This window comes from Rousettus aegyptiacus, unplaced genomic scaffold (assembly GCF_014176215.1).
Source record: "Rousettus aegyptiacus isolate mRouAeg1 unplaced genomic scaffold, mRouAeg1.p scaffold_m13_p_3, whole genome shotgun sequence".
Lineage (NCBI taxonomy): Eukaryota > Metazoa > Chordata > Mammalia > Chiroptera > Pteropodidae > Rousettus > Rousettus aegyptiacus.
In genome coordinates, this window is record NW_023416306.1 from 44,625,240 (window position 1) to 44,637,421 (window position 12,182).

At 39.2% G+C, this 12,182-nt stretch overlaps 1 protein-coding gene across 2 annotated transcripts in view; it reads right to left on the reverse strand.

Annotated features, from left to right (window-relative positions):
* Nucleotides 1-12,182, reverse strand: part of MAMDC2 (MAM domain containing 2) — a 120,756-nt gene that overhangs the window by 60,341 nt on the left and 48,233 nt on the right. For both annotated transcript variants that reach the window (XR_001595703.2, XM_016135523.2), the window contains exons 3-4: nt 3,949-4,220; nt 2,372-2,456 (exon numbers count right to left, since the gene is read on the reverse strand). Coding sequence is in view for 1 of the 2 variants with exons in the window: in XM_016135523.2 (XP_015991009.2) it covers nt 2,372-2,456; nt 3,949-4,220 (357 nt within the window). In the remaining variant the exon portion in view is untranslated. The remainder of the gene's footprint in view (nt 1-2,371; nt 2,457-3,948; nt 4,221-12,182) is intronic.

The following is a 12,182-nucleotide window of genomic DNA, read 5'->3' on the forward strand; positions in this document are numbered from 1 at the left end:
CCCATTAGCCCCTCTAGATTCACCCCCCTTTTTTCACCCTGCTCTGTCCTCTAGAGGTTGACCGTATAGACTGTATCAATGGGCTTCTCTGCCTTCTGGTTATCTGTTGGATTCGACCAAAGGAAGGTTGGAAAAGAATGAGATTTGGAGTGTCTATTCCTTCAGCATCCTCCCTGCCAGGTCACCATGGGTCAGCTCTGTCCCTCTACTGAGGGCACAGCTCCCACCACACAGTTACTGCCCCCAGGTTCTTGTAACCCTCTTCCCTTGCTCGTTCAGATATAAAGATGGTAGCAGCTCATGAATCATCACTGTTAGCAGTCCTGGATCACCGTACTATCACTCTCTGGTTTCCCTGACCCAATCACACCTTCATAATACCTTGCTAAATTTTCCTCAGATTACTCAGGTTTAATGCACCCTCTTTTTTCACTTTCCTCCCAGGACCATGACTGATGATAATTATTGATATGTTTTTACATTAGCAAGCATTGAAAATTTTTAAGATTTCCATTTGTAACTTTTCCATTGCAGCATCTGCTAACCAATGTTCAACATTCAATGCCAAAGACTGCTCCAGAGTAAAAATAAAAAGCAAAATATCCTTTAATGTGTCAGGTACTATTCTAAGCGCTTTATATGAATTAACTTATTTAATCCACAAAACAACCCCATAAAGTAGGTACTATTATTAACCCCGTTTTAAAAATAAGGAACTGAGAGTAGCAAAGAGAGTGCACAGAAGAAAGAAGAGGTAAGAATGTGAGTATAAATTTAACAAGATAAAAATATTGGCACATCTTTGTTTTTAAACAAACCGGAAGTCATCAAGCGACTTGAAGGAAGCAAATTAACATTTCTTGAGCGTCCAGCACCACATAATATGAATAACTTTCATATCCACGATTTCATCAGTCCCCACAGTAATCCTATGAGGGAAGCATTTTATCCCCAGCGTGCAGGTGATAAAATAGAGGCTATGCAGCTCTGTGAGCTGAATGAGCCAGCAGGTGCTGCTCCACCTGATGTGTCTGACTAGTCAGACAGTTGTCTGAGACCTATGCAGCCACCACATGGTAGCTACAAGAAGGTCAAGGAAGGGAGCTTGGCTGTCAACTCTTCAGAAAACAGTCACGTTCTCAGTCTTTTTTTTTTTCACTCGCATTAATGTGATCACTGGAAGGTCCAAACAGTGAGATTCTGGGAATTAGCAAACTCTTTTGTGTTCAAAATCAGCTTTGCTTCTTTCTTCCCTTCCACAGCCATTCAACCTCCAAGTAAAGTCAGTGCTGAAAAATCTCTCAAATCTACCACGTTTTTCCTATTTCATCGCCAACCCCAATTTTAGACCCTCAGTATGTCCCCGCTGTCAGGTCACAATCACTCCCTAAGGGTTCTCCTATCTCTTACATATTTTCCTATCTCTTATGTGTTCCTATCTTATGTATTTTCCTTGTTTCTAACGCATTTTCCAAGTGGCAGCCAGAGCCATCATCTGAAAAGCCAGACCCCTCCCCTGCTGACTGACTTTTAGCTCCTCCCAACCACTTAATTCATTAATCCAAGCTCCACAACCTGGATCCAGACTCTTCCTTAACAAACTCCCTTAGCTGTCCTGATTCTCACTTCAAATGCCCTACTCAGTTTCTTGCCTTTGTGTGAGCACTTTCTCCCCACTGGAGTCTTTCGACTCTACACCTTTACTTAAATAAATTCTGTTTCTTCTTGAAACACTAGTTCAAATGCATCTCCTGAATTCAGTCCTCTCTGATTTCCTCCTTCCCCCATACCTCTACAGCACGACTTGTCTTTCTCTAGCAATATTTATCATATTTAGAAATAGCTTAAGGAGTAGACAAATGAACGGTGAATGACCACAGGACACGGACTATGTCTTCCTTCACCCTCTCAGAAGCTGGCACATACAAGGCACCAAACTAACCCTGCTCAAATAGAATCTAAGTGACAACTGTGAATATAAAGACAGGAGGAATGGCGTGCAAGAGAAAGATGGAATAAAGTGTGGAGAGGTGGTAATACGATGCCTGCTTTTCTCGAAAATGCTACTAAAAGCTGAGTTCACAGCAAACTGGAAATTATTTTTATTAGAATATGCTGAGCTTAAGGCAGCAACTCAGATTGCTGCATCTACTTTTCTTTCATTAATCCAGCCAGTCCAGGCAAACTCTAATGAGCCTTTTTATGCTAAAGACAGAGAAACAAAACACGCCATTCAAGTGAACCTAGCAAAGAATTTAAACTATTATGCATAATGTGGTGCATTCTATGAAATACTTTGCCTTTAGTGTTGATTCAATTCCCTCTGACAACAGTAGATTTTAGAAAAAGATTCACGTTCAAACCCACTTACCAATACAGTAGCCGGTTGTCATTTTGATTTCAAAGAGTGCAATGCTGGCTGTGTTTCCCTGTCCTAGTACACCTTCTATTAAAATCTGCAAAACACATGGGGAAAAGGGGAGTTAGACTTCAAAACATCATGTTTCTTTGCTTCAGTATTTTAGCTATGAGGAGCTATTCAGCAATTCAAGGCAAAATGAGATTGTCTGTCTCAGCTAATTGCTATTCGATACCAGTCTTATGATGGACTTCATAAAAAGAATGTGTGTGTGTGTGTGTGTGTGTGTACACATATATTCTTAGAACTTTGAGATGAGCAGGATGTCCAATATAGGGTCAGAGTCAGCTGCCTTCCACTGTTACTCCAAGCACCTTCTCCAGTGCTTGCGGTAGCACCAACTGGCCGTGGATGGTGGGGAGAGCTTGTTTCTCTGGGGAAATCCATTCTGAGAATGAGCATGAACACAGGGCAGAGGCTCCAGGGGGGAAAAGTCCCTTGAAGGATTTGAATAGTGGTGGGAGATTTCTGCATGAGATGGAGGAAGTCCATATATCAACTAACTGTAGTTTCTGTATTGCTGAAAAATTTGAAAATTTTACACAAACAAATAGAACCATGACAACGTATGTGGCGTTTCAAGTACTGTAATGGTTCACATTTGGTTTTGTTCCTAATGGTATCTGCTTTTGCTTAGGTGGTTTTAGCCCAATACTCTGTAGCCACGTTGGTCGATTTAGAGTATGATATACTTTTGGGAAGATGTTGTGAAACAGGGAACTCGGACCCTCAGTGTTGCTTTCCTCTATCCATCCTACTTACTGGCTGATGGAGAGGGACTACAAACAGACATGGGCAGGGGAGGTTTGAAAATTTTTAAAGAAGTGGGATGGGATAGGAAATTGAAAAGGGGGTTAAGAATTGAGAACATTTTCATGAAGCCTCCATCGTATCCTCTATAACATACTCTCACTGAATATATCACACTTTATGGCCAAGTGAATCCAGATCCCATCCATCCTCCTTCCCTACTCCAATGCACACCCAACTTTATCTTACACACTTCACCTTCCTTTTCCAAAACTTCCGGTGGAACAATGTCAATCTTTGAAAAGGAATCAGAGTATGTCCTTTAAGTAACTTTCCTCTTTCAAAGTAGAAAAGTATTTTTCATTTTTCCTTTTATTATGGTTAATGTTTTGTTTAAGATTTGTAGCAAACAAACCATTAGGAAGATAACATAAACATGTATCACACACGAGTTGGAAGGATAAAATAAAATTATAAGAAATGAGAATGCTCCCTTAAAGCCCATTAGAAAATAAATTTCCATTGAAGAGATTGGTTTAAGTCCCATTTAGATTTGTACCGAAGTTCCATTTAAATAGATAGAAAAGACATCTGGAAAGAAGCTCTTTTAAGGAATAACTAACATATTAATTTCCATTACTAATATTTTTCTCTGATGCAGCTCTTATAAAATATCATATCCTAACACAGGAGTTAACTAACTTCAATAGCAGAAGTTTTTAGAAGATCTCAGAATAGCCACAGGTAAGCCTTATACCTTCTTCCAAAATTCTACCTGCCTTGAATTTCTTGGAACTGTTTTGCAAATCAAGGCTGGCTATGAGCCAGCTATCTGAAGGTTCCTTAGCTGACCAAAGCAAGCGATCAAAGCTTTCATCTTCAAATCTCACGTAGAGGTTCAACTGGCTGGGATCTGATGAAGACCTGGAAGATGTGGTTATCTGGTAGACCAATCGGAGGCAGCTCCATTCCTCAGCCTGTAAGTCAGAACTTAGCAGCACAGCTTTCTCCCCCTGTTTAGCAAAGGAGGTGTCCACATAAATGTAATGGCCTGGAAAGAGAAAATAACACAGGGAAGGGATCAATCTTCTGCTGGCAACTCAGAAAACTACGCAACTGTGGCCCAGTCAAACTGAGGGCAGGTACAGCCTGCAAATGCATTTTATTAGGCCCCTGAATGTTTTCTAATTGCTGGATTTTCACCTTCTTGTGAAATTCTGAAGGTCCAGCAACACTGAGGCCACTTATACATAATACACGACAACAGCAAGCTGGGGCTGAGTAGTGGCAGGTGAGCTCCGCTTTGCAATAATCCCTCCTACTCCTTATCACCTCCTGACATTAAAGTGAAGTGTCTGTTGCCTGTTATTATCTCATACCAGGCCCACTGAGCACATTTCATTCATCTTCCTGGTGTTTATATGCATATGGGTTTGAGAACCCAGGCTAAGGGTCTTCAGAATCTGGAGGAACAAAATAAATAGGGGAAACATCCAAGACTGGAGCAAATTCAACCTTCTCCTTCCATGGCTCCTCTCACACCTAATGATTCAATCTGCACTTAACGTGCATTATTATAGTAGCTTGAATTGGTTTGGTTCCCTCAGATCTTGGGGCCTAAGCTGAAAAAGATCATTGTAACCTAATTTCTTATTCATTAGGAATAAAATTCTCCTTAGAGTTTCTAGACTCCTCCATAACCAAATCTCATAGTTCTGATAACTAAATGAGAAAGCAGTGGGCAGTCTGGGACTAGAAATCATCATTTCCTTCTCCTCCATCCCTTTCTCCTTTTTCTCACTCCCTCCTTCTTCCTTTTTCCCTTTCTCCTCTGTCTTCTCCTTCCCTTCCCCCAGCTCCTGATTCACCCTCTTCCCTGTCCTTTCCCTTCCCTCTCTCCATCCCTCTTCCCTCCTCCTGCTCCCTTTCTCCCATATTCCTAATATTGACAAGTGACGCTCTGCTGGCTATGCCAGGATATGGAACAGCATTTGTGTGTGTGTGTGTGTGTGTGTGTGTGTGTGTGTGTGTCTGCACGCGCGCGTAAAATTGGAACCAAAAACCCTAGCTTGAGCTTTCCAAATCTAATTCTGATCATCGGCTTCCTACAGCAGTGATCTGATTGCCCGTGGGTCTGCAACCCACTGCCTTTCTGGCCCGCAGACCCTCATGCTTGCTCAGAGGTTCCCACATTTAGTGGGCAGCATTAACTTGCTATCTTTCATCATGTAACCACCCACTCCACCTCTTGCATTTTGGGCTCCCCAACACAAAACTCTTTCTAGAAAGGCCCTGGAATGCCTCTTTGCTTTGCTTGATGTTAATCAGTCCCTCCCATGCTTGTTGTTGCAACTGTCGATCCTAGCCAGGACCCTTGCCTCTGTGGTGAGTACCAACACGCCAGCTGCAGCGCAGCTAGCAATCGTCATCACGGTTGGGACACAGTGAGGGCATTGTCCTCAGGGAGACTCCCTGGCCTGTGAAGGATTTCAAGATCCAGATCTATCTTCAGCTGGCAGTCTTCTTAACGTAGCAACCACCCACTGAGTGCAAATAGCAACTGCTCCTAGATGCCAACCCAGGCCCCTCTGTGGAGAAATCTGGCCCTTGCAGTAATCGCCATGAACAGCATCGCCTCCTACATACAGTGAATGCTCACTGTGAACCATGCACTGTTCTAAGTGCTTCACACACATTTACTAGCTGTGGGGCCTGTTGCATTTGGATGTACTAAACTGAGGATCTCAACGTCAACCCTTCTTTTTTTTTTTTCTTAATAAAAATGCTCCTTCATCATGACATGAAGGAATGTATGAGCACTATCTTCCATTCGCTACTTTCTGCTTTGGCCTCAAAAGAAGGGACTCTAAGTAGGCTGATAATAGTTGGGGGTGGTGTGGGGGGGGCGGATGAGGACTGGGCGAGATCCTGAGAGCACTTCAAACCTTCCCTAAGGAAGTAGAGAGTTGGTACATGGAGTATAAAAGAGGAAATAAACAAAGAAAGTGTTCACTGGGTCTTATAGAGGATCACAGCCCATACCAACTTTGCTGCCAGCTCAGGCCCACTTCTCCCAGGGACACTTCCCCAACTTCTCTTGTCTTCCTACTTCCTCCTTTCCCCATTCCGTAGATCTCAAACCTGAGCCCAGAGCCACCAGGAGGATTTGTACAGATTGCTGGGTACAGTCCTAGATTTTCTGATCCAGTAGGCCTTAGGTGACACTGAAATTCTAAAAGATTGCATTTCTGGGAAGTTCTAGGTGATGCTGATGTTGCTGGTCTAGGGGACTAAAATTTGAAAACCACTGTTTTACCATATGTGTCAGAAACAAGACTCATTCTCTAGACACCTCTTATTAATCAAAGAAAGAGCAGCCTACTGTAGCAAGTAAAGGAGGAAGGAGACAGTTCTACTTGGAGGTGATGTGTGTTATAGCAAGCTCACAGAGTCCATATTTCGATGAGTATTTTGATTTTACAGTGACTGTCATAAAAAAATCTCTCTTGACATTTGCTCTCACTATATCAGATTTTATTATAAGGATATGCTAATGCTCTCGTGTTAAGACTCTTTGAGAGCACATACTATATAAAATGTGCTGTTTAAAATGCCTTGATATTACACAGCATGAAAGTTGGTGCTTTTTACTGAGTAATTTTGACTCTCAGACATAAATGTTGGCTATTTCAAAAATTTGCGATTTTGCATGTAAATTACAGGCTTCAAGTTCACTTTTAGGTCATGCTGTGTGAATGTACCTATTAGCTGTATTATGACTCACCTAAAGATTTATCTATCCAACTGATTTTGTATCCACTCCAAAGAATAATGCATTTTCCTAGATCGAAAAACTAGCTTAAGTGGTACTCACTTATACTACCACTTCCAAGCTCAAGGCAATTTTTCTCAATTTATCATTACATTTTTTTTTTTCTGCTCAGCCTGGATATAGCCTTAGAATCCTTCTAAATGCAGTGCTTCATGTAGCCATTACTAAGCAATCCGAGTTGGCCCTTGAGTTGAAATTGTTATCCTGGCTATGGCTTCAGTGTCAGAGTTTATTTTATGGTCATGTTAGAGCTAAATTGAACTAGAAGGAACATGGCACATGTTAAATGAATTTTAGGGACTGAATAAAGAATGAGGAAGATATCGATATCAGGGATGGTGACTTAACCTGGACTGTCACTAACAAAATTGCTATTCTAGAACTTGATAACATAGTTGGTGAGTTGTTTCTTCTTTTTAAAAAGAATCATTTTACCACTGAGTGTGTGTTGAGGTTTTCTTTGTTAAACATTACATTTATTCCATTCTCATGAGAATGACATCTGGAAGTTAATCTCGGACACAATTTACATACAATAAAATTCATCCTTTTAATGCAATCCAATGGTTTTAGCATGTTAATAAAATTGTGCAACCATTACCATTACTATTTCTAGAATCTGTCCATTATCCCAAAAGGAAATTCCATACCCATTAGCAGTGATTCCTCATTTTTTCCCTCACCCTAACCTCTGGAAACCACAGATCTACTTTCTATCTATATGGATTTACCTATTCTGGAAATTTTGTATGAATGGAATCCTATAATATGTAACATTTTATGACTGGCTTCTTTCACTTACCATAATACTTTCAATGTTCAATATGTTGTAGCATGTATCAGAATTTCATTCTTTTCTGAGGCTGAATAATATCTCATTTTATGTATATACCACATTTTATTATTATTTATCCACTAATCAGTTGAACATTTGAGTTGTTTCCACCTTTTGGCTATTACGAATAATGTTGCTATAAACATTTGTGTACATAAATGACATAAGTTTTAGCTCTCTTGGGAGCATGTGTAGGAGTGGAATTATTAGGTCATATGGTACCTGTGTTTAACTTTCTGAGGAGCTGCCAAACTATTTTCTAAAGTGGCAACACATTTACATGTCCATTTACCAATATATGAGAGTAACTATTTCTCCACATGTTCACCAATATTTGTTACTCTGTCCATCTTTTTAAAAAATTATAGCCATCCTAATAGAAGTGAAGTAACATCAAATTGTGCTTTTGATTTGCAGTTCTCTAATGACTAATGATGTAGAGCATTTTTTGTGTGCTTATTGGCCATTTGTGCATCTTTGAAGAAATGTCTAAGTCTTCACCTATTTTAAAAATTAGATTACTTATCTTTTTGTTCAGTTATAAGAGATTCTACATATTCTGGACACTAGATCTTATGATATACATGATTTGCATTTTTCCCCCATGGTAGTCTTTGAAATTCAAAAGTTTTAAATGTTAATGAAATCCAATTTTCTATCTTTTCTTTGATTATGTGTGTTTTTTATATACTAGCTAAAAAACCATTATGTAATTTAAGGTTATGAAGATTTACACCTATATTTCCTTTAACAGTTTTATAGTTTTAGCTCTTTGATCTATACTGAGTTAATTTTTGCCCATTAAGTTGTCTTGGCATCCTTTTTGAAAATCAACTGAGCAGAAATAGACTTATTTTTGAACTCTCAAATCTGTCCTTATACTAGTACCACACAGTCTTGCTCACTATAGCCTGGTAGTAAGTGCTGTTTGTTTGTTTTTGTAGAATGTTTTGAATTTGGAAAGTGAGAGCCCTCCAGCCTCATTCTTCTTTTTTGAGATTATTTTGACTATTCTGGGTCCCTTGCATTTCCTTATGACTTGAAAGATCAGAATGGGAATAGAGCAAGTTAAAATAACATGAAGCTCACTGTTCTTAATGATATTCAGTCTTTTTTCCTAAATAAATGCTTCAGAACGGTGCAAGTCTTTGGTTAATTTCAAACTCTTAAAAAGCTGATTTTGACAACTGTTGCCAGTGATTTTATTGATTTTACAGGGATAGGATTTTCTGAAGTAATTAATCCACCCTTCCTGCTGGCATCATTCCCTTCCCACTTTTTTTTTAACCAATAAGAACAGAAAACAATGGTTCAGAGATGTTAAAGCAAACACAAACAAATAAGAAGGCAAAGAATGGCAGAAATCACATGTGGATTGGGTTGTTGACTATGACGCATCAGGCATCAGACCAAGTGTCTCAGGGAGATTTACTAGCCACGTTGGAGACAGGATGACAGGAAGAGAGGAAAAGAGCCTCTTCAAATGCTGCTGCTTAGGCAATTTGAACTGATTTAGGAGACATTTATTGGAAATGATAAAATCTTTATAAAGGGTCAGAAAAGGGCCATACACTTCCAAACAGATTTTTTAAAAAAGTAAGTCAGCAATCAAAACCAATAATTAAACCATCCTGCACAAAAGGTCAGGCTCCGCACGCCTCAGGGTCTGAACACATTTTCTAGTCATATGCAGGCATCAGAAAACAACAATAGAAAAAGCTTTCCTGTTTCAATGAAGTCAGACATAGAAAACTGAGTTTTGAGGTCACAGCTAGAGCTCAATGTATTAATGATTTCTAACAGCCAGTGTGATAGGCACAGTGTGATAGGTCTAAACTCAGGCCATCACTATGGCACTGTGGCCATGGCAGGAGGCACGCAGGAACTTCTTAGCATCCCTGCAATTCTATTTGCTAATGAATGTACTATCCTTCAGGTGTGATGACCATGCTGGGTGACTGTGTGGTTCGGTGGACCCCGCCCAGGATTTGCAAAGTGTAACCTTGGTTTAAAAGTTTCTCAAGCATTCACTGTGTCATCAATTTCCTTATCTGCAAAATGGGAATAATAAAACAGTAGAGTCCTATTATATATACATTCAATATTTGGGAAATCACTCAATGTACTCAGAAAAATACAAACCAACAGAAAACAATCCAGCCATTGCAATATATACTTAAACATCTGAAAAGAAAATTCATACAAATAGCCACTAAATAAAACCTATGTTATATATTGCAACACAAAAAGGAAGACTGGCTGTGTTGTACATAGAAATGGTATATATAGAGAAAACCATGTGCATTGTACAGTGTGTAATTAATTTAAGAAACTTTCAAGGGCAATTTGACAGTATCCAATTTTCACATTTTGTGCTGACTTTAGAAGGTAAAGTTCAAGTGAAATATAATTTCAAATCCATGAGACTGTTTTGAGAACCTGATGAAAATGATATATATATAAATGCTTTGTAACTGTTATGTTAATTGTTAATTCTCTTTTCATCATCGGGGGGAGGAGTCCTTTAGCTGTTCCAGGGATAGTAAGAAATTTATAATCTTGCTTTTCTTCCAATGTGAACCAAAAAGGGAAACATACTAAACCTACAAACAAAGCAAAGGCCTGTATGGCGGGCATTACAAACTCAGAGAGAAAGTAACCACCTAGGATTATCTGAACATAAAAATTCCTGAGTAAAAGCAGGTCACAGCAGGAGTCACATCTCAGGCCTGTAGTTTCCTTGACAAAGGTCAATCTTCACCTTAAGTAAGTCTGTCTATAGTGGGTTTTTTTTTGTTTTGTTTTCTTTTGTTTTTTGCATCTAAGGTAACATACCTTTGAAATGTCAGAGTAATCTTCTTTTCCAAACCCCTCAGGGGACAACCGCCCACACTAGAGCAGGTTTGGACATTTCTTACCATGACACCAATATAGTTCAGAGCTGACATTTGTTCAGGAAGCAGACCAGCAGCACACTTTCAATGATGATGTAAGAACAGTCTTCATTTGCTTCACCTTAATTGACTTTTGGATGTTGAAATCTACACTTTTATCTCTTTAGGGCTGGGTTCCTCCTGGCTACCCATCCTCAGTGGTTTGCCATCTCATAGCTAAGCCCCCTGGCTCTCACTCAAGATTAATCATCATCTAAAGTGGAATTCAGCATATTTACCCCTGGTATGATTCTGACTGAAACCTCATGACCCAGGTCTAATAACAATACCTATATGTCTATTTTGTTTAGCTCTTAGTACCTTGTATGTCTGCGACTAGAACACTGCCTTCTTTTGGGCAGCTTCCTTCCTAGCTCCTGAACTCAGGCGAGAAGCTTCTTACCAGATTTCCCGAATGCCCTACTGCCTGCCCCTCCTCCTCCCGGATTGTTAATGTCAGCTTTTAGTTTTCCAGATATCCAATCAACATGCTATTCCTGATAGTAAGCCCATCTCATCATCTTATATCGGACCTCCCTGTTACTAACTGCTACTTTTTCCACCTGCTGCCCATTGCCCTGCCCTTCTTACATCAACTTTTGCCCACTGTATGAAAGATCCATTCTCTCTAGTGCCTGCTCTCCTGCTATGGGCACTTCTTTTTCTTGGTCCCAGTGCTTTCCAGTCTGTTCCATCCCAATGCCCAACTATGTTATCTGCTAAGACAATCATTTCTGGAATCTATCATTTGATCAAAGTGGCCTGGAAAGCATCTAGCAAATGTTCATAAAGTTTTTTGCAAAGAACCAGATACCTATTGTGGAGAGAAGATACCTCCTTGGAACTGCATCCTCAATTATGTATAAGCCGTCGGCTTACATTTTGAAGGAATCTTGCTTTCTTTGCACATCAAAGACTTTCCAAATTTTAAAAAGTCAAATTTCTAAATATATATAGAAAATATAGTAAGTATAGAGGGTCTCAAAAACAGTTGATTGTTTTATTAGAAAATAACTGATGTAGCATTCCTCAAATGACAAAAATAGTACTAAATATTTGGGATTGTTAAGATCTGACTTTTTTCCCCTCAATCAATAAAATTCATAATTATTTATAAATCTGCTGATTACCTCTGGTAGAAGAATGTTCTGTTCTGAAATTATCTAAGAAAAATCACAAATTTCTATGACATGAATAAAATATTCTCACCTTCTTTTGAAGTTTCCGACTCTACTATCATCTTCTGTAGTTTATTTAATAAATCATTATATGAATATAATTTTAATCATATGAAATTGAACACAGATTGTATGAATTCATCTCAAATTATCTGTTAAGAAACAAAGATTCGAAGAGAACAACATTCGTTGTGTTACAAGCACTAGATTCTTGACATACGTTCTTTCCATTTAA